The following is a 23,125-nucleotide window of genomic DNA, read 5'->3' as shown; positions in this document are numbered from 1 at the left end:
CATAGTGGCCAATTTTTTTTAATTGACAAAATAAGCTGCTTTTTTATTTACAGTAAAGAATCTGCTTGAGATACTGTTGCTGAGTGAATAATTATGCAGGACAGGAAAAGCAGATCTTCCATTTCTAAACCAAGCAAATTCAGTGCAGCAGTAAAATCCAATCTAACACAAATCCAACTTTTTTACACTTTTATAAAACAGTGCGATTACTGTGTTAATCCACAAGAACACATAGGAAATACAATACCTTCTTAACAGATAGTAACCATATATACAGTCTATGTTGGACATTTCTTTTCTACGTGTTACTTTTATAAAAAGTTCAAAACGGCTATTGCTGACATCAAAAATAAATTAAGGAAACAACTTTAATAATAAAAACATGAAAACGGATGGTTTCTCCAAACAGTTCCAGAAGTCTGCAGCACTGATAGGATAGAGGTTCTTCACAGGAGAAAAACTTCATCAGCGGCCATGGTGGGGAGAACGTGCTTAAAATGTCTGCACCTATTCAAATAAGGAGTCAAAAAAAATAATCCCACTTCATTTTTAAAGCAAGGACTAACAGAGAAGTGTTGCAGGGATTCTAACCCGACTTAATTTTTACACTAGCAAGCATGACTAAGTCCCCCATCCCCTCTGGAGAAAGGCTGCAGGTACAATTCTCACCCTAAACCTGAAATACACACCCTCCCAGGGCACAGGCCCAAAGACTTACCCCGAGACACAGCCAGAGTCACTCCAGCTCCACTACTACTGCATGCAGATGCAGTGGCAAAGGCCTGCCTGGACTCACCTCACAAATGAATGTGAGCAACAGGCCAGGCCCCTTCCCACTGCAGCACATGCCCAGGTGCAGTCTGAAAATACCACCAGGCTCTACTTGGCACTGAAACGCCAACACTTAGCCAGAGGCCTCATTCCAACCCAAAACAGCTCACTCAGAACGGTGCAGGGATTACTTTTATTAGCCTTTTCCTAGGATAAAAGGCACAAGGCAGGCAATGGTAAGTATGATATTAAATCCCATGTCAGGATCTGACCTGACTCGCAGTTGCAAGTTCTTACTGGTGTGCCACACCAAGATTAGCAAAAGGTCAGATTCTTTCATGTCGCTTAGAAAAATCTCTGTAATCATCTGATGAGCCATGATTCACTGGCAGGACCACACCGAAACAAGACAAACCACAGATTGCTACAGGGAAGCTGCATTCTAATACCAGAAGTCAGAATAAGGTAAACAGGACAAGCTCAGAGACCAGTTGCTTCTGCTACATGTGATGCAGGTTCCAATGCTGGGCATGGGACACGCTGAGGGTTGGTCATGTTGGCTGTTACACAACACTGACCTCTATGGGCTAGAAGTATGCGTACATAGCAAGGTTCTAGAGAAAGCACACACCATGGCCCACATGGTTAATTACATGGGAATTTTCCCCTACTTTATGAATGAGAATTCATGACCCCAGCTTTAAAACAGAGGCCAGATCCAATGCCACAACCAGGAATAACCAGACTCCAACCCCCCCCCCCCCCAAAGAGTTTACCATACCAAACTACATTCTACTTTCCTTCTTAAATAAATCGAGAGCCCAGGACAGCACAAATCTTGCTGAAGCCAACCCTTAAAAGCTGAAAAGTGCTCATTAGTGGAAGGAACTAGGATTCCAGTGGATGGGTCTATACACAAACCGAACGTTATCGCATATACATAAAATATAACAGAAAAAACGTTACTGGTAAGACAAGCAAAGAGCCTAACTATAACACTGACAAAAACCCAAAGTATCACGAAGTATGAACACTCACAAATTACTTGGATACAAAACCAATGCAAACCCTAAATGTTAAACAAAACAAAAGGACAATCAAAATCACAGCAACTTCCCAGTAAAGAACTATGCAAAGGGCAGCAATGGCTCCTGTTTCAGCCAGAAATGACTCTTTTCATCCTAATTTCTTGGGAGTGGAATGGGTTACACTATTGTTACACAGGATTTTTAAACAGAGTCCACATCTCTGAACTAATTCTCCTCACCCAAATATCTCATAGGCCTTCAGCATCTAAACCCGGCTCTGTCCAGACTCAACAATGCTCTTTGTTGCCACTCCGTTCTTGACTCATGAGAGCTTGGCTACTCACTTAGGCTCTGGGTTTTTACAGACCTCCCTTTAAATGTCTTTGGATTGATCATCCTCTTCAAGTTTCTTGATCTCACTTTTTAAGCAGTTGATTGTTTCACGACTTGCTTTAAGTCTCTCCTTCAACTCAGCAATCTCAAAGCTGCTTTTCTTCTTGGCTGTTTCTAGCTTTTCCCTGGTCTTAACTTCAAGGTCAGCAACTGGGGGGGAGGAGGAGGCAAATGGACAGCTGTGAGGGATGAGAACATTTAACTAACATCAACCATAAAACAGCCTAAATAATCCTGCAAAAGACATCTGAGATCTGGTAGAACAGTTTATGAAAGAAAGGAAAATGTTACCTAATTGGTACTCGATTTCATGTTGCTTAGTCCTCCTCAATATAAATACATACAGAAATGGGAGTAAAGGTTGAGGGGAGGGGGCTTAAAAACACCCTGTGATTCCTCCAGTAAAGAACTCCAATATAAAACATAAAACCAAGGTGGCACTCACTTCAACTGCAAACTTACAACTGAATTCACTGTAGGCTGTGAAACCTTTCCGTGGCCCAGTGGAAGAATGCTTGTGTATGATACAGTCACTTTGGGTCATTCAACTTCACAAAAAGGACTGATACCGACAGCTTGTCCATTTTTCATATCTTGATCTAATTAAAAGATCTCACGGCCTACAATGAATCAGTTTCTGCAGGACTAAGAGAGCCGAGTTAAACACATTTAAAGATCAATGTACGACACACACTGAATAACCTGGACTAAGTGTTTTACGTATCATGAAGAAAACAGATATTTTTTTACAGAGTCTGCATAAGAAAGGTAAAAATTTTACAACATGTATCGTACAAGGACCCAAATACATGTCAAAAAAGGTTTCCCTTGGCCAAATCCTGCCTAAGATAGAAGACACACATCATCTAAGCGGATGTAGACCGATAGGAGGGGAGTGGGAATTTTATTTTGCAACAGAGGAAGTCAATTAGCTGCAAATAAATATCACTTCTGCAATGCTAACAACTACTCAACATGTGCATTTATTACGTAGGACTTGTGTGTTGAAAACTTGCATATTTACAGTCAATATCAACATAATTAAACTATATACAACCAAATCCACCAAATAAAATAACATCAGTTTGGCATGAGGTCAACACTGAAGTGTCACGCTTCTATATATAAAGTACCAGGACACTGGAAACGTTCAACAGACCCTGACCGGGGTAAAGGAAACTGGACACAAAAAACTGAAATTTAGCATTCAAGTGCAAATCTGAGAAATCTTCTCAGCTACAACTTCCTACAAAAATATGATCCTTCAGAACTTACACTCTGTTTCATGCTTATAGGCACCTAGTGTTAACTGACGAGACGTTGTCAACAGCTGCTGCATCATGGCTGTAGGATCCTGGAAAATCTATCAATGTGGGGGGGGAGGAAAAAAAATCTTTGTTACGTTTGCCACCTGGTAGTTTCCTCCTGCCCCTGTGGGCTTTAGCACAATCAGAACCATGCCTTACTGGACTACATCATTACAAGCCCCCATCTGCAGTTAACTGTGATAAACACGTCTCCCTTGCACCTGACAATGTACTAACAGTTCTCTGGCTCAGGCACACAGAGGACGGCTCCTGCAGAACCTGGCAAAAGCAGTGCTCAATTCAGCCCCTAAGTACCATGCTTGAGCAAAGGCTGGGACCCCTTCCCAGAGGCTGCGAATGCAAGGCCTCTCCAGACAGGCTGGGCCCTTCTGCATAGCAGTGTACGTACTACTTCAGACTGCCTTCGGCAGACAGGGAAACCCGTGACTTGATTTCAGAGCTGTGTTTTGTTTTTTGTCAACATACTGTGCTGATTTCTATAATGTTCTATGCTTGATGACATGTATATTGTAATTTTGATATGACTTTCACCAGCGAGCTACAGTGTTTCTATTCTTAGCCACCTTGATGTCTTAGATGATCAAGTTTTAAACAAATGTCAATTACTACTTCAGGCGATTCAAAGAAGTAAAATAATAAACCAACACCTGGTGAAATGCACATAGTTAGGACCTGAACTTTGTGGCACAGAGTCTGGAAAGCGTAACAAAAGCCAATTTCATTCTGGAGAAAGTTTGCTCACCAGCACCCTTTGCTTTACATGAATACAGCAACCTCAAGGCCACTAGGTGAGAACTGACCACTGAGGGGACTCTGTGGCCCTAGGCCAGAGCATCAGATGGCAAAATCCTCACAGTATGAGTGGCAGCCAGCTTGGGAACAAAAGCTTTGCTGATATTTGGAAAATGAGACAAGAGACCAAACATGGACTTTCTGGCCTGTGTGTAAAAAAAACAAGAACTTTTAATGTAGCATAATCCCTCTATTTTTCTAATAAGCCTCACTAGGTCTCAATTCCAGCGGTAGCAATATCCAGGTTAATTGGCCAAAACAAGAATCTAATTAACAGGTGCAAAACGTCCTTTTCTCTTGGTAGCTAGACACAAAGATGTTTCTATATGTACTAGCCTGTACTACTCTTAGCAGTCATAACACTTCTGTGGTTCTCCTGGTTAGTCTTTCCATACATGCTTTGATAGCCTCATTACCAGTTATATACTGTAGGATCCCTTTCATTCCCCTTGCTCCTGCTGTGTATCCCTCCCTCACACCAGCACCTCTGTTCCAGATGTCTATCACCTGGCCCAGATGTGTCAGTCTTCTCTCCCCTCCCCCCATTCTGCAGGTCCCCAGATCCCTATGGTGTCTGCTAGACATCAGCTTTCAATGGCCAAGACAGTGAGTACGTGCTGTGAAGCTGACGTCTCCTCAGCCCGCAATCTCGGAGTCATTTTCGACTCCTCCCTCTCCTTCTCTGCCCATATCCAGCAGACAGCTAAGACCTGTCGTTTCTTCCTCTATAATATTAGCAAAATTCGCCCATTCCTCTCTGAACAGACCACCCGAACCCTCGTCCACTCACTCGTTACCTCTTGTCTTGACTACTGCAACCTTCTCCTCGCTGGTCTCCCGCTTAGCCACCTATCCCCCCTCCAATCTGTCCAAAATTCCGCCGCACGTCTTATCTACCGCGTGAACTGATACTCTCATATCACCCCTCTCCTCAAGTCGCTTCACTGGCTCCCGATCCGCTACCATATACAGTTCAAGCTTCTCCTATTGACCTTCAAGTGCACTCAATCTGCAGCCCCCCATTACCTCTCCACCCTCCTTTCCCCGTATGTCCCCACCCGTAACCTCCGCTCTCAGGACAAATCACTCCTATCTGTACCCTTCTCCACCACCGCTAACTCCAGACTCCACCCCTTCTGCCTTGCATCACCTTATGCCTGGAACAGACTTCCCGAACCCATACGCCATGCGCCCTCCCTGCCCATTTTCAAGTCCTTACTCAAAGCCCATCTCTTCTCCCTTGCTTTTGGCGCCTAATCACCTTCCCCATTCATGATACCTACACTGACTACATAGTTTTACTACCTTTAGATTGTAAGCTCTCGAGTAGGGACTGTCCTTCCCCTTGTTTAAAATTGTACAGCGCTGCGTAACCCTAGCAGCGCTATAGAAATGCTAAGTAGTAGTAGTAGGATGCACATGTGCCCCACCGGCCACGGAGTCAGACATCGCTTCATGGCACCCAGGATGAATAAATAAGCCAGCTGCTGAGCTCGTCCAATTTTAATCTGTCCACAAGAAGTATGAGCACATCGGCTTCCATTTTACTGTTTCATTAACAATCATTTGCTTACCATCTCATCATAAAATTCTGATACCACGGTCTTTTTTCCCAGCATGGCATTGGTATCAGACTGAAACAGTTTCAACAAGTGATACAAAGTAACCTGTAGAGAACGAGAGAGACTCTTGTGGTAAGAAAAAGCAGGAATATATCCAAGTGACATACATTACTTTTCAGGTCTTACCACGAGGCGGTGATTGGGACCTGGCTGAGCAAGCTAATATCAGAGGGGATTCGTTGTTTGGGCACAGTCCCTCCCCAGTGCAAGAGAAATGGAGATGTACACGGCAGAATGAAATAAAACTGTCTTTCAGTTTAAGAAATTAAAACACTGCCATGCACAGGGTCCCTAGCTTGATTATTGGCAGGTCCTTGTTCATAGTCCCCTAGTGGAGGGAACCATAGGGCAACACCTAGCTGCTGGATTTAAGGGGTTCCCAGACTAAGAACATCACTGCAACGACCAGACTGGGAGGGAGGGGGGGCAGTTGCACAAAAGTTCCCGTAATGCACCAATGCGATTTCCACCTTGGTAAAAACTACTGAGGTGGAAATAGCAAGCAATGCATAATCGCATGCAAATGAGCTCGCAAAAACAGCAAGCAGCTTGACCAGTCGCTAAGCTGTGCATGTGCAGAACAGCCAATCACTAAGCCTGGCTGCTCTGCACACGCTCAGAACAGATACGGCTTTCATACATACATACAAGCTGCGTGTATGAAAGCCGGGTGTAGCTTTCATCACGGGCTGTACTCCTCCCCCTTCCTTCATGGATGGTCCCTTTGCACTACGGTCCTATGGGGGCCGCCCTGGCTTCAGCCAGATGCTGTCAATAATGGAGTAAAGAGCTGGAATCTATGGGTCGCCCCTACTGCGGTTCCTCCCTCACCCCGGAGAACTTCTGCATCTTTCTGTACTCTGAGTCTTCCACTTGTGCTCCAGCACTGCTCTGGGGTGCGTCCTTCCAATGATCAGTCACAGGTCCAAGACATCAACTGCCAACATCTGGGGGACCGGCGGATGGCATCCGATTCACCTCCTCCTGTAGTTCCCAGTGCACCAGCAGGAGAAATGGAGGACACACGGGCACAGGAGCAGTCAGCATCAGCCGCCCTCAGCATAGTCCACACCGCTTCCCAGCACTCGGCCTCCCGTCTAGCAGTCAAAAGTAACCCTGGTAGCACAACAGCTCCTGAGCTCCCGGAAAAATGTCCTTGTTAAAAGGTAAGGGCTGCTTCTTGTGCATTGTTCGGAATGCACATCTACATACTAAGCTACTCATTTAAATACATTAGCATAGGAATCTTGCTGTTTGCTGCTGCGAATGTTAAAACGCCCACAGAGCCCCTTTGTGCATTGCCACTGAACTGGCTGCAACCGGCCAAAAACTCTCGCTGTTGACCCAGTATTCTTTTGTGCATTTTGGGCCCTAAGTATACTGATTGGGGGAGAGGGAAAAGAGAAGTGTATGAAATGGAAGGAAAATTCCCCAACTGCATGCAAATGAAGGTTCATACTGGCAGGTTTCCATTCCTAGTACCAACTGAGTCAGACATACAAAGCAGCTGGCAGAAAACTACTTACAGGTCTTTCATTTGGATCAATGAAGAATATTTTGATAATTATTTCAAATTCACCCCAACCAGTTTCTGTAATTTCATAAGGTGGTTTAGTAACAACTGAAAAAACAAAACAGAAGATTGGCTATAATTAAGACAGATATATCACCACCTAAAAACAAAAGGAAAAAATTCCAATACGTATAAAAAATTAAAAAAAATACAAAATACAAAACTTACCCCTTAAAGGATTTCCATAGCTTTCATGTAGTTTAAACTGGATTTTCTTCACATATGCAGACATATCCTGAAATGTATGCACCAAGGACAGAATTTCAAGTTGTCCCTGTAGCCTCTTCCTATCCTAGCTCTCTCTCAGAAATGTGATGAGATTTTCCAAGCTTTTCCTAATCAGCAATATCACCTCAAGAATGGAACAAAATGGGCTTTACTGAAAGAATCCTCCCCCCCCCCCGTGCTTAAGATCAACTAATTATTTGAAAAGAAATTAAACGGACAGACTGAATGGGCTTTATCATCCTTGCCTGCTCTCACATTCATGTGTTCTGCCTTTCTGAATCAATACATCTGATATTTTAAGATAATCAAATTGCTTTAAACTCAGAAGCAGGATGCTATAGGAGTGCCTCAATCTGCCTTTGTCCTCAGGATTTACAGCAATGTAGGGGTGGATCCAGAGACACAACAGAATAAAAGCCGGATCCTCCAGATCTGAAAAATCTGGAATATCCACCTTTTACCTAGTTCCCACACCCAGTACTTTTACCACAACAAACCATGAGTTTGTATATGTTACAATGCTGATAATAAAAACCTATTTACCTCATTTCTGTAAGGCTTGACATACACGGTCCACTGATGAGTATGTCCATCCTCCTCTCTTTTCTTTCCAAAATAACGAGCAACATTACCATAGACTATAGGCTTCACAAGAGTAACCCCCTGGAGAAACAGAAGCATCGATAAATACAAATCAATCCCAGTATCTAATGTCAAACAGCATCCTTTTTCAGAAAAAGCAGCATCAGTAAAGAGATGTGAAAACAGTTACTTCGAATTATTCAGCTAATAATTAGAACAATGATACTAGTCTTCCTCCCTGAGGTGTTTTCAAGCTTAACAAAGCTCCTTCTATATAGTTACACCCACGCTAAACTTAAATGTAAATAAGAAAGGGGGGGGACGCTGTTATGCTCAGGCTCATCAGAGCTCCACACAGCCATCACTATGAGCCAATGAACAGAACAGCATATTTATTGGAAAGCAATTTAGGTAACAAAGAATAAAAAGAAACCAATCCTAGCAAGAAACATACAAGACGCAACAGATGCGCATAAACCTGTTAGTTTAAAGCCAAATATTAAGCAGCAACGTAAGATAGCTTAATTATAACACTTCACCACTCTTCCTTTATTCTGAACGTCTTCCTTCTATATTGTTTGTTTAGCTCTTTTTTTTGTCATACTCTTTGTAACACCAATTGTATTTTTTACCCTGTAATGGCGATGCCATAACAGATCTCTGTAAGCCACATTGAGCCTGCAAATAGGTGGGAAAATGTGGGCTACAAGTGTAATAAATAACTGGATGGATTATCTGCCGTCATTTACTATACGTTCAAAAATTTCAACTACCACCCAATAGCACCATCTTGCAGGTAGTACATTCTGTATTCCCACTGTACCCCCTGCAAGTTCCCCCCGCCCCACCCCAACCCAACCCAAATAAACAAATGAATCTGTGTCTCCGGGAATTATTCTATTTATTGCATTTGTATCCCACATTTTCCCACCTTTTTGCGGGTTCAGTGTGGCTTACAATAGGAGTTGAATGTTGGAAATACAATTTGTTGCAGAGAGTTATGGATACATTGTGCAGGGTTAAGCGAAACAGATCTCAAGACTAAAGCAAAGCTGGAAAAGCCAAATCCTCCTAAAACACAGAGGTAATAATAAAAAGTAACCAGGCCCTTTGCAAAGGCCAACCGGAGGTGGGATCATCCTGGCATCACTTGTACTGGAAAGGGAATCTGGCATTTTTTCATTAGGGTTTTTCCCCTTCGTGTCACATTTTTGGGGCAAAACCTCCGATCCCAGTCTGATGTGCAAATGCAGCCGCTCTGTTGCTGGGGATCCCCCCTCCCTCCCCCCCCCGGTGCAGCGCAAGCGGCGGGGGGACGTGGCAGCAACCGCTCACCTTCACCCTCCCTCCAGAATCAGGCCCGAACTCCGCCATCCTCTTAAACATATTGCACGGGAGGAGGGGGGGAGGGGGAGCGGGCGCCGGTCCAACCCCCCCACTGAGGGGGCGGGGCCCCTGCCTGCACCTTAGGCTCGGCAGCAACAGCTGGAGCCACTCATGCTGCAGGAAAGAAGGGCAAAGCCCGAGGCTCCTTTATTATAGATAAAATAAAGGATATTTAAAATTTAAACAAACAAGGGGGAGGGAAAGCGCATGCGCGACGCCTCTGTCTGCGCAAGCGCACGACGGAGAAAACCCGCCCTCCTCCGGCTGATGATGAACTGCGCAAGCGCACTCTGGCCAGGAGGTATAGGTTAAAAACAGGAGACGGCACGAAGCCATCTTGGGTTTGAAGCCATTAGACGTAGCTTGCTAGTAGTAGGCGGAGTCTCAAGTACACCCAAAACAATAGTAAAAGATGATTAGAAATAATGGACTGCTTATGCATCTGTAAAAAGTCCAAAGCTGCTCCAGTTGCATACAGCAGTGCCTTAAAAGGTGGAGGGAAAGTTGTTTTGTTTTTTAATTGACTGCTTTTTACGTGTATTTGAAAGGTTCCCATATGTACATATAATGAAACCAAAACTGAATATCACTAAAACAGCTAAAAAAATTATTGTAGCTGGTGGAAACAGCACTAATAAAAGCTGCATTTTGTGCTAATTTTTCTACACTGTTCTATACAATACAGAAATACATGGCCAGATTTCAGTGAGGAGATCCTGTTCACTGATGGCTTCATCTTAACTGTTATAATCTGCCTTGTGAAGCCTGGCATTTTAAAGATTGTAAGTAAAATTAAATTCTCCTTTCATTGGGGCGCTTGTAATCACATCTTCACCTCATCTCTTTTGTACAAATGGATTATTCTGTTTTGAACATGTTTCAGGTACAAGTGGTTTTCATAAGTCAAAATAATACAATAATAAATTTATTTATTTGTTTGTTGCATTTGTACCCCACATTTTCCCACCTATTTGCAGGCTCAATGTGGCTTACATAGTACCGTGCGCTGTTAGCCACCTCCGGTGATGAAACAAATACAAAGTGGTGTTGTTACAGAACATTAGAGAATCAAGAGAAGAAGAGTGATATATTGTTCATTGCAGGTTATGGCTTCGTTGTGTTGTGTTTCTTTCATGCAGATCTCTTTGTTTAATCATAACTAAATGGGCTATAAGCCCCTAATATAGTCCACTAGTTTACTTATATTTTGTCCTTGTGTCAACATACTGTGCCAAAACTGAAAATACAGTGAAACAGAATAATAGAATTCAGTAACATCCAACATTTATTAATTAACATTTTAATTGCATTCTCATTTGGGAAATAACTGAGAAAGTGCTGTTGAAAACTGACTTGAAGAAAAAAAATAAATATATATCACAGAACTGGAAAATGCTGGCACATTTAGACTAACTCTGGACTTCTGCATGAAGGTAGCTTAAATAGTAGTAATAAACAATAAATATTAAGTGCATTTTTATAATATACCACTGCATTCCACAAACCATCTTTCTCTTTTGATCTAGGTACAGGAAGGGTGGAAAAGATGTTAAATGCTACCAGGTTTCAACCTAATTCATGTTTAATGTGGAATATAACTGCCATAAATAAGTAAGTAAATAGATAGATAGAAACTCTGAATGTTGAGCACCTGATTCTCATGTCTGTTTTAGTTAGGGTTACCATATGGCTCCAGAAAAAGGAGGACGGATTGAGCCAGCCGGGTTTTACTTCCATTGCTTTCAATGGAAGTAATTGTGGTTTTAGTGGCCCTTTACCAGGAGAAAAAAATCTCTGTACGACAACATGGATGCAGCAGCTCATAGGTCTGTTTGCTTTGTTTGAGTGTACATAGAACGACAGCTGAGCGGGGAAGGGGAAACACTGATTAACCTAAGTGGCTTCAACTTTTTGATGTCATGCCTTCTCCTCAGTCTAACCACCTTGATCTAGCCCATTATCTGGGTTAAAACCAGTAGGCATAGCTGAGCCCTTAACGCCACCTACTTACTTGGTGGTAAGGGCTCATGCTCTACTCCTGCAGTAATTAGACAGCGCTGCTGTCGATTACCACCGGGAACGCCCCTGCAGTAGAAAATAGAAAATTATTTTCTATTGCAGGAAACAGTGCCTGCTAACTTCAAAATTACCACAGGGCACCCACACTACCCTGGCGGTAGTGTCAATTTAGTGCATGCTACCCACACGTTAGCCCTACTGCGGCTTAGTAAAAGGGCCCCAAAGCAAGCAAGTGCAAGGAAGCATGCACCTAGAGCCATTACAGAATTTGTGTTCAGCAGACCACATCTTAGTGCCCAAATTTGGGTGACTTTTGTAGAATCACCCCCTATTCTTGTACTCCATGCCTTTTGGAATTCCATCACTATTTTTGTCCCCACACTTCCCGCAGAAGAGCAATTCCAGGTATCCGCCACCTTCTATGTGAAAAAGTATTTCTTGCTGTTGCTTTTCCGTTTCCTTCCTTGCAGTTTCGCTTTATATTCTCTGGTTCTCTGGGCTTCCCGATTTTTTAAAGGTTTGTTTCTTCCGTAATATCTTTATATGTATTACATGTCCCCTGTCACTCCTCTCCTCCAGGGTGAATGTACTCAGATCTTCAGCTCTCTTCTTATACATCCTCTGGCAGAGACTCCAGACCATTTCGGTCACTTTCCTATGAATGGCTTTGAGTCTTTTTATGTCCTTGGCAAGTAACCAATATTGATAACTTCCCCCCTTTCCCCTGGATTCTATATAGCGCGACTTTAGTTGCGCATGGAAATCCAGTCATATTCTGGATTTGCACGCACAACTTAATTAGTTGAAAAGTCAATCAGCGCCAATAATTGCCAATTAAAAAGCAACACTAATTGACATTAGAATTTACATACACAACTGTCTAAGCATGTTCTGTAACGTGATGCATGTAAATTTCAAGTTGAATAGTTGAAAAGGGGGGAGTGGCTATGGGTGTTTCTAAAATCTATGTGCGTTTTTATAAAATACACCCAGTCCACGCCTAATTTAGACGGTGTTACTTGGCGTAACTGCCCTTGACTAAATTAGTCACATGGACGGGTGCTCAGCCTATTCTATACACCACTGGAAATTTAGGCATACTTTATAGAATACGCCTAGGCATATATTTTTTTCAGCCGCCAATTTTTTATGCATGATAGATAGAATCTAGTGCCTAAGGCACCTACTTGCCCTCTTACTACTACTAAGTAAGCAAGCATCCCCTTTCCTGGCAGAATTCTTGCCAAAAATGTAAACATTCTGCATGCAATATTTTAAAATTCTAGCTAGCAATAATTATTACTTGGAAACTGTAAATTTTAAATTACAGCACAGACAAGTTATTACTCAAATATATAGAATGTTTAACATTTGGCACAAACTACCCCACGACTGTTTAGTCCACCTCCCCCTCTCCCCTATTTGCCTCTGCCCAGCAGTCTCTCTCCTCCCTATCTCTCCCTGGAGCCTCTTAGATTCTCCAACCCACCCCTGGCCACTTTTTCTCCCTTTCCCCCAGTCATTCCATGCTTTGGGGGTCTTTTACTAAGGCGTGCTGGTGTTTTTAGCGCGCACTAAAAATCACACACTAAATGCTAAAGATTTATTTATTTAGATTTTGCTCACACTTTTTTCAGTGGTAGCTCAAGGTGAGTTACATTCAAGTACTCTGGATATTTCTCTGTCCCAGGAGGGCTCACAATCTAAGTTTGTACCTGAGGCGATGGAGGGTTAAGTGACTTGCCAAAGATCACAAGGAGCAGCAGCAGGATTTGAACAGGCCACCTCTGGATTTCAAGACCGGTGCTCTAACCACTAGGCCACTCCTCCACTGGTGACATTCCACGTAAAAGCCTGCATTACGCATAGGTGCAGAATTCTTGGGGGGTGGGGAATAAGTACATACGAGTCTAAGTGCTTTGAAAATAAGTCCCACAGTACAAACATTTTAAATAGTCATTGCATCAAAGGAATTAGCTTTCAGCAGTTTTAATTGGACACATTTAATTAAAAAAAAAATAGTGCTTGCAGAAGACATTTAGTGCAAAGAGGAGTTAGTTCAACAAAGCACACTGAAATCTTATAAGATGAAAGAAAATGTTTCCAAATACTCGACACTTCACCCTGCTCCTATCATTCTGGAAAATGTTTCTCATTACAATAGTGCTGTTTCTGACACCTTCTCCCCCTACACCCCCACAATCCAAAAGCGTGTATTACTTGAGAAGCTATTAGGAAGCAAATAAAGTGAACGTGCTGTCTGGAAATCAGAATCCAATGGCATCTAGTCTGCAGCCCTTAATCCACTCGGACAGGTCCCTTCCTTGACAATAGTTTCTCCATGCCACCCTGTTGAAAAATAAAACAGCATGAGTTCCAGTGCAATTGGTGAAAGACCAATGCTTATACGGTGACAGCATCAGTATTTCAGTGGATCTGCTCTGTATTCTGAAGAAAAATACATGGGACTAAGCTGCAAAAGGTTATGTGTGAAATGGATCCCTTCTATAATACTCAGACCAAACCCTAACCAGACTGCTTTGCTCAATTAACCTTCAGTATTGTATTTGCCATTTTGGTAATGGTATCACATTGTAAAACTGGTTTGTAGAGGAATGGTTACTACTTCCAAAGACATTGGGAGGGCTGAAGTGAGCACTTTTTCCTGCTTTGGCATCATCCCTGTAGAAGAGTTGGGTCTCTGATGAGAACATTCACCCAGGGCATAATATCCCCTTTGGTGTTTCCTAGGCAAAACAAGCATGTTGGAAAAGCGTGGGATAAACATAAATGAATCCTGTTCAGAAGGAATGGATCCTCAGAAGCTTAGCAGAGATTGGGTGGCAGCACCGGTGGTTAGGAGGCAGGGCTAGTACTGGGAAGACTTCTACGGTCTGTGCCCTGAAAATGGCAGATACAAATCAAGGTCAGGTATACATATAAAGTAGCACATATGAGTTATCTTGTTGGGCAGACTGGATAGAACATACAGGTCTTTTTCTGCCGTCACTGATTATGTTACCCTATTGCTCTCTTGAGTGTACTTGAATGTAACTCATTTTGAGATGCAACTGGAAAGAATGAGCCACGTCCAAATCAATCAATCAATCTGTGAGTTTGTGAACCCTAATATAAATACATTTTTTTAAGCTCCCACAAATAACCACCAATATATTGTAGTGCTTGAGATTTTGGAAATCTGATTGGTGACATAGCAGGTAGACAGAGAGCAGGTGACAATGGTTGGGATCAGTGTTGCCAATTTTGTAAAGACGTTTTTAGCCCAAAGAAGAAAATTCCCTTGGAAGATACAGAGGAATGAAAGAGGGAATTCTCCCCCTGAGGCTCATAAGTGTAGATGCTGAACAGGCTAAAAACCTCCACTTTCCTCACAGTGGAGCTTTTTCACTGCATTGCCTTAAGCCTCTCAGTTTGCCAATGAATTCTCATTACACCACTTACCATTTGGTGATATGTGCTCCATGACATCCGGCTCTCCTAATGCCTGTTTAAATCCCAGTCAGCCTGCAGTAGCTATACTCACCCCCCAGCGATACTATATTAATCCATCTCTCAGGCTGTCAGACATACTCCAGCCCTCCATCAATGGCCACAGCTGGACTCTTTTATGCTCCTTTGCTCACAAACTCACAGATTGAGTGATTGATTGATTGATTTGGATGTGGCTCATTTTTTTTCAGTTGCAGCTCCAAATGAGTTGCATTCAACTATAGTCAAGAGGGCAATAGAATACCCTCTTCTCTGGCTTGGTATACGGGGTGGGCATTCTACTTGCCCAGTCTTTGCAATGGCCCTGGTTATGACGCTTGATATTGGTAAGGACCAGGGAAAGGGGAAGAGCTGGAGGTTAAGGAGAGCAAGAAAAGGCAGAGAGCAGGACAGTAAGTATGATAAGCATAGACATATATAGAAGCTTACCCTGTCACCCTGAGATCGATAGGGGGAGGGTTGGGCAGACTCTCCTTCCCCACACTTTCATCTTAAGATTCTGTCTCCAATAGCAAAACCTTTGGTGTCTCTGGCTCAGTCATTTTTCTAATTCTCTGCCCTTGTCTCTATTCCTGTCTACATTTCTATTTCAGTTCTAGCTCGCTCTTTTTTGACTCTTTCCTTGAGTAGCGGATATTTTAATCATTTGTCTCCCTTCGTTTTCTGGTCTCCTTATCTCCTCATCTTATTCTTCCTACCTCCTATCTTTTTACTATTCCTCATTCCCTTCCTCCTACCTCATCACCCTGAATTCCTTCCTCTACCCATCTCTCAGTCCAGGGTTCACTCCTTCTCTATCCCTGGTTCTCCCTTTTGTTCCATTCTTCCCATTCCCCTTCTGTCCTTGAGTACTCTTGCTCCCCCCTCATGTTGTCTTTCCCTCTCCTCTCACTGCCTCTTCTCTCTTGGTTTGGCCCTCATTCACACATACTCACTTTCTCCTCACATCTCTAGTCCATGCGGGAGCTTGGGGGAATGTTTCCCCACCACTTGCTACTGATCAGATTGAACCAGTAACTGCAGACGCATTCTGAGAAAACCTCTCATTTCCTACATCTGTCCCAGGAGGAAAAAGGAATCTAGGCTGGCCTGAGAGTTCCCAGGCATGGCCCTGGGTGACTACCCTGACCATTTTTGGCTGCAGCTCTTTCCTAGAGCTGGATTAAGGCACAAGTGACTCACTAAAACACATTCAGTTGAGCCCTCTTAAATATTTTGGTCCTAGGCTCACATCTAGTTTGCCTGTGCCTTGACAGCCCTGCATTCATCCAAGAATGGGGCTAGGTGATGGTAGTTAAAGGGAAGCACCAAAGGAGACTAAAGGCATCCCAAATGTGTTCTAGGTGCCCAACAACAGCCAGATACATTTGCACATCAGGACTGTGGAGTCCCTCAGGGTTGGGAAGTCCTGTACTAATGTCAAGGTGTGACCTTATTTTCAGAAATATAGCTCTCTACCGTTAGGTGCTTGGTGATATGATGTTACCCACTTATTAGTTTTAGATAGGCAGTATTGTTCTATAATTAAGGCCCTCCCAGGAAATCGGTTGTTGAGGAAGAGAGAGGGAGAAAAAACATATTGTCCAGTGACTCTTGAAAATATTGACACATTACTGCTTCCCACAGAAAGAGCCTTTCTGGAAGGTTGCCTAGTGGTTGTGGGGAATTGATGGGAGAGTAACTGGTATCACCACATACCCAATTAAAAAAAATATTATATATATATATATATATATTTTTTTTTTTTTAATACCTTACTTCTGGGAAGAAGTAAACCTGCTGTAGTGGACAGAATGGTTTCAATCATTATGCTGACTTGAAAATAACAATTTTTGCAAATCATTTCTTAATTCTTCCTGGCAGTTAGCAGTATGACTTAATATTTGGCACCTACCATGCACCCATGCCGGCAGGATCACTCACCACCCGCTTTGCACAAATCACAGATGCAGTAATGTCATCTGTCATCAGTTCTGTAAAGAAAAATTGACAAGGTTACTCTTATTCATCATTTCAACTTACTGTCTTTAAATGTGCATGAGACAGCCTGCAAAAACACGGCTAGTGTTTCAGCACCCGTGAAAATGAATTGGGGATCTTCCAGGTTTTTCTTAAAGTCCTTGAATTGGAACAACGTGCAGGACGTCAGACTCACAGAAATAGAATGAAGCCTTGCGCCGGAAGAAGAGGACCTTGGCTGGTGGGGGTTGGGGTCCCCCGCCAGCAAAGGTAGGTGGGGGAGGGTTGGCGGTGGGAGGGGGGTCGAGACTCCCGGCAGGGTCGTCAGCGGGGGGGGGGGGGTCAAAGTTGGTGGTGGTGGCGGCGGGGTCGGCAATGGGGGGGGGGGGGTCGGCGGCACCGGGGGGGCTAAAATGTGCCCTCACCTCGGGCTCTGGACCCCCCTCCCGCCGAAGTATGGCTATGCCCCTAGTGTGGGGGCTACTCCGGAGAAGGCTCGCTTGCGGGTATCACATCATGTAATGTCTTTTGGAGAGGGTGTGGTTAGGGATAGTCCTTGGGAGGGCCTTAGTGTCCTTGGCGGTGTGTCGAGAATCATCCTATTTTTCAGGTACTGTTTATTAAGGCACATGTGCTAAAATTTAGCATGCACTAATGCTAGAGACACCCATATATTCCTATGGGTGTCTCTACATAAGTACTGCCATACTGGGAAAGACCAAAGGTCCATCAAGCCCAGCATCCTGTTTCCAACAGTGGCCAATCCAGGTCACAAATACCTGGCAAGATCCCAAAAAAGTACAAAACATTTTATACTACTTATCCCAGAAATAGTGGATCTCCCCCAAGTCCATTTAATAATGGTCTATGGACTTTTCCTTTAGAAAGCCGTCCAAACCTTTTTTTTAAACTCTACTAAGCTAACTGCCTTTACCACATTCTCTGGCAACGAATTCCAGAGTTTAATTACACGTTGAGTGAAGAAAACGTTTCTCCGATTCGTTTTCAATTTACTACATTGTAGCTTTGTCGCATGCCCCCTCTAGCATTAGTGCACGCTAAAAATGATAGCGTGCCTACAGGGTGACTTAGTAAACAGGGCCCTAAGTTTGTACCTGAGACAACGAGGAGGATTAGTGACTTGCCCAAGGTCACAAGGTGCCCCAGTGGGATTGAACCCTGGCTTTCATCCCACTGTTCTAACCATTAGGCTACTCCACCACTCTGATACTAGAGGGACAGGACTTACCACTGCAATTAATACCGCAAGCATTTTTGGATCTTGGAGTCTTTCCATCAAAACACCACCAGCGGCTATTAATCTGTAGGATACCATAGTCTGTGCTATTGTCGATCCGGTTGAAGTTTGTTGCTCTTGTGTTGAATCTGCTCTCATGGAACGCTGTACACACCCCTGGGGAAAATGTTAATGTATTACCTTAAAGAACGTGCCAACAATTTTAAACTGTGTAAGCATGCTATAAATAAACAAATGAAAGATATTCAAATTATACATACCGCTGATCAGTCATCTGGCCTGTGTTCTACCTACCAGTTTCAAAACTTGCTCCTGTAACTTTGGAACAAAACACTGAACAACCTTTCCTCCAACATCTGTTGCTTATTTAGAGGAGGATGAAACAGAGGTCAGAAGGTGTGCTGTGTTCTGAACAGTGCCGAGAGCCACTGGAGCTGATCCAGCTCAAAGAATCAGACTTAGGGACCGGTGCAGAAAGCACCGCCAGCCTAACCGCACAGTTACCGAAGGTTGAGCACGGGTTGTATGTGCCGGGCAATGCAGAGACGGATTGTGGGTGGGTGGGTGTTAGCACAATACATGGCCACACACTGCATTAAAATGAATGCTAATGAGGCCATTGAGTACATCTGCAGCCCTGCAGAGAAGTAATAGAGGCTTTTGATAAGCGGTTACCATGAGAATTTTTTTCACCAGGTTCGGGGCAGCATACAAGGGTTAATGGAGAGGATTTAAATTCCAGTTTATGAGATTTAAAGCACCTTTTCTTCTGCACTTAAATATGAGTCTCACAAAGAGAGCATGCAATTACATTTTTGCAAGGCTAATCTTTAACCAGAAAAGAACAGGCGCTGATGTGTGCTAGAACTTCTGTGTTCTTTTGGATATTTGTAGAAGAGCGTGTGCCTACTGTAAAAACCTCTTGCACATGCATCCGGCACGCTCCCCCCCCCCCCCCCCCATTAGCTGCAAGCTTTCCATACATAAAATTTGCATTCCTTTAGCTTTGCCATGCCTTTGTTCATGGTATAAGCTACATGCTCAGACATCCATGCGAACCTCTCTGCATTGGCCCCTTAATCTGTAAAAACTTAGAGCTAACTATGCCATGAATTAATTAGGATTTTCCACCTGTTAAAGAAATTCACCCAAATGCAGTGTGCAGAGGAGGATGTAGTAACAGCGGTTAGCATATCTGGGTTTAAAAAAGGTTTGGACAAGTTCCTGAAGAAAAAAGTCCATAGTCTGTTATTGAGCTAGACATGGGGATGACTTCTTGCCCTGGAATTTTTAGCAGGGAATGTTGCTACTTCTTGGGTTTGTGTCAGGTACTTTTGACCTGGATTGCCCACTGTTGGAAGCAGGATATGGGCTGGATGGACCACTGGTCTGACCTAGTATGGCAATTCTTATGTTCTTATGACAATTACAGCAGTAAACATACTCAAACAGTAGCACACATAGGCGCCGACTCCGTGGGTGCTCGAGCACCCAGAGCTGAGAGAGAGCGAATGGAAAACAACTAAGCACCGAGCCCGCATGCTTTTTACCGCTGCTGACGCCCTAACCCTGACGAGGTAAGATAGATGACTTTTAAAATTCGGAGGGAGGGGGCCTGGAACTTGAAGGGAGGGAGGGAGGGACCCACCCACCCTGGAACTGGGAGGGAGGGAAGGGGGCCCTGGAACTCGGAGAGAGGGGGAGGGAAAGAAGAGAGAGAGGGGAAGGAGGGGGGCCTGGAACTCAAAGGGAGGGAGGGGGGCCTGGAACTCGGAGGAAGGTGGAGAGGGGATGAGGGAAGTGGGACGAGGGGGAAGGGAGAATGCACCACCTGTAAAAATAAAAAAAAGCACCCCCAGTCATTTTGAAAAGTTTGCTCCTATGGCAGCACAAATTATAGCATGGTATGGTACTTACTATGTCAACATATTACCCAATAAAGCATCCTAATAGCACAGGGTGGAACACAGAGACTGTTAGGATCCAGTAAATGAGTTAGATCAAACTAAGGGTGGCTAACTTAGGGGCCCTTTTATAAAGCGGCAGTAAGCCCAACGCGGGCTTACCACTCGCTAAAAAGGAAGTACCACTGGGCTACCGTAGAAGCCTGGCGGTAGTTCCCACCCCCAGCTCACCGTCATATTTGGATCTTGAAAAATATTTGTATTTTTGTAGTGCTGGTGTGTACCCTGCGGTAATCTGCCCAGTTACCGCAGCAGCCCTTACCGCCACCCATTAAAATGACCGCACAGCAAGTGCTTCACTTGCCTCATGGCCATTTCCTGAAGAAAAGACCTACCTTTTACCCGCTAAGGTAAAAGGGGACATCAGTGAACGTCAAAAAACACACGCCAATGCCAACTCAGGCCCCCTTTTGTCGCAGCTTGATAAAAGGGGTCCGTAAGGAAAAATTGCATGAGGAAACAGAAAACGTGTGTAAAATAATCTCATCTAGAGTAAGCGTGGATAATTAGGAACCAGAAGAGAATTGTTACTGCTTAGAAAAAAGATTCAGATTTTTAATAAAACATTTATAGCCACCTCATGATTAGAAAAGGGTCTTTATTGAACCCACTCTCTGCAATTATAATTTCCAAAGAGTAATTATACCACAGTCAAGATGAGGATGCTCTAAAATGAAATTTATTACAATTTGCTCACAGGCTGCAACAGGGTAAAAACAGAGAATATTAAATGTAAATAATATTCAAATTGCCCCAATGACAGCGCATGTAACAGCTGCGTTATTCAAGTCTTGCAGTGCCCAGCTCTGTTCTGTACTCGATCGAGCCCGGCAGCAGAAGTGCTCAAGGGCTTCTTCTCTACTGCCACAAAGTCAAGTCTCACGTTACAGCCACAAAATCAACTTTCTGGAAGTTACCAATGCTGAAGTGAAGACAAATTACAAACTGAAGTATTTATCACATTTTTGCTATAACTCTAGCCCAGTTTCTTAAGATTCCTTAAAAAGATCCAGAAGCAAAGTTATAATAATTCATAATTTCTGTCCACATTAGGCAATTTAAATCCATAAACTGCTCATTTTAAATTATGTACTTTCTTATTCTGAGTTTTCCAAAGGGAAGTTTTATCAAGGTTTCTTTCACACATAGGGTTGAAGCAATGATTCTGATTTGTGGGTATCTAACCACCAAACCCAAGAAACCTTAAAAAGGCTGTGGAAGTTGCAGCATTGATTTGCTGGATCATTCAGCCAGGCTGCAGTCACTCAACACACCACCCAGGACTAGAGGTGTGCCCAGGGACATGATCTGGTCTCCAGTCAGTTTAGATCCATTTTCACCCCATCCCCAGCATAAATGGATCTTTTGTGACCAATACTATGGATTCCCATGGTCCCTGTTCCTATGCACACCTTTACCCAGGACCACTTACAGTTTGGCAGGCTGTATCCTCTGAAGCCATCCAGTCCAAGACTCTTTGCCCTGGCAGCGAACTCACATCTTTCAAAGACTTTCCCATCTGAAGCTGGAAGGGTGAGGAAAGCACCCAGAATCAGCAGCAGGGTCTTCATCCTTGCTACAAGCACAATACAGTGAGTGTGATTCCTGCTGCAAAAATTACTTCCTCTTTCATCGGAACTGTTTGCAGTAATTGTTTGGAGGAGTGGCCTAATAGTGCAGTGGACCTTGATTCTTGGGAACTGGGTTCAATTCCCACTGCTGCCTAACAGTTGGCAGTGGGTTAAGATCCTGGGAAACCAAGTTCAATTCCCTCTGTGACCCTGGGCAAGTCACTTAGCCCTCCATTGCTCCAGGTACAATAGACTTAGATTGTGTGCCCATCAGGGACAGTGCAAGTACCTGTACAGTATATGTAAACTGCCTCAATTCATGTCTTCAGAGAGGCAGTATATCAAATTGATGTAAACATACCTAAGAAAGGATTTTAAATATTATTTTCCAAAAAAGTAAAGCTGCACATTCAAACAGTACAAATATTTCAGGGTATGGTTGCGGGGAGTTTAGTGGGGTAATTGAGCAGGTTGGGTATTGTATACAATTCATTTGATACAAAGTTGGATTGGGCGCTTAGTCTCAGACAAAAAAAAAAACACTGTCCAATGTGTCTGATCATGGCAATGCTGTGTGAACTGAGTTCAGTTCTCTTCTATGTACTACTACATTAATCTGCGTTGCTTGACACCATAAGGACTTTGTGACCCCTGAGGCAGGCAGCTCTTTACAGCCAAAACACGGTCCATTGTCGGGTTTCTACACATATGGTGCCTTTACAATACTTGCGTCTAGAATAAACCTTTGCTTTGCGGAAGAACATTGTCCACCTCTACTTTTTTCTATTAGGAGAAATAAGGAACCATCATCAATGACACTGAGGTCAGGCATCCCACCAGTGGTTGGTTTGTGCTTCAGGCACAACTTGGTTGCCACTGTGGAGGTGGATTGAATATAAAGTCTGGTTTAGGACCTTTAAAAGGTTTATAGACTGAGGCATGAGCTATCTGCAAGAATATATTGCCTTAGGTATTTACAACCCCCTGCCGTCTGCAGGACCCACAAAGTTGGTGTTTTTCCTATTAGGGTTGTCCACATGACTGCCATGCATAACTCTTTAGTTCTGTGCTATGGAATGCTTTACCTGACGCCCTCAGTGAGAATGATCTCTTGATGCTTAGGAAATCCATTAAAAGAAGG

The 23,125-nt window shown here is 43.5% G+C and overlaps 2 protein-coding genes across 2 annotated transcripts; both read right to left on the bottom strand.

The window, feature by feature from the left end:
• Positions 1-9,893, bottom strand: YEATS4 (YEATS domain containing 4). The gene is made up of 7 exons (XM_030215453.1): positions 9,653-9,893; positions 8,279-8,398; positions 7,676-7,742; positions 7,461-7,555; positions 5,887-5,979; positions 3,468-3,555; positions 1-2,342 (listed from the first exon to the last, which is right to left on the bottom strand). The coding sequence occupies exons 1-7, from the start codon at positions 9,701-9,703 to the stop codon at positions 2,173-2,175; spliced, it is 684 nt and encodes a 227-aa protein (XP_030071313.1). The 5' UTR covers positions 9,704-9,893; the 3' UTR covers positions 1-2,172.
• Positions 9,894-13,706: 3,813 nt separating this feature from the next.
• LYZ (lysozyme) lies at positions 13,707-22,041 on the bottom strand. Its single transcript, XM_030215457.1, has 4 exons — positions 21,846-22,041; positions 18,441-18,605; positions 17,127-17,205; positions 13,707-14,071 (listed from the first exon to the last, which is right to left on the bottom strand). The coding sequence occupies exons 1-4, from the start codon at positions 21,982-21,984 to the stop codon at positions 13,990-13,992; spliced, it is 465 nt and encodes a 154-aa protein (XP_030071317.1). The 5' UTR covers positions 21,985-22,041; the 3' UTR covers positions 13,707-13,989.
• Between the last annotated feature and the right edge of the window lie 1,084 nt (positions 22,042-23,125).

This window comes from Microcaecilia unicolor, chromosome 9, assembly GCF_901765095.1.
Source record: "Microcaecilia unicolor chromosome 9, aMicUni1.1, whole genome shotgun sequence".
NCBI lineage: Eukaryota > Metazoa > Chordata > Amphibia > Gymnophiona > Siphonopidae > Microcaecilia > Microcaecilia unicolor.
The sequence above is the reverse complement of the archived record's forward strand: the minus strand, read 5'-3'. Positions and strand labels throughout refer to the sequence as shown.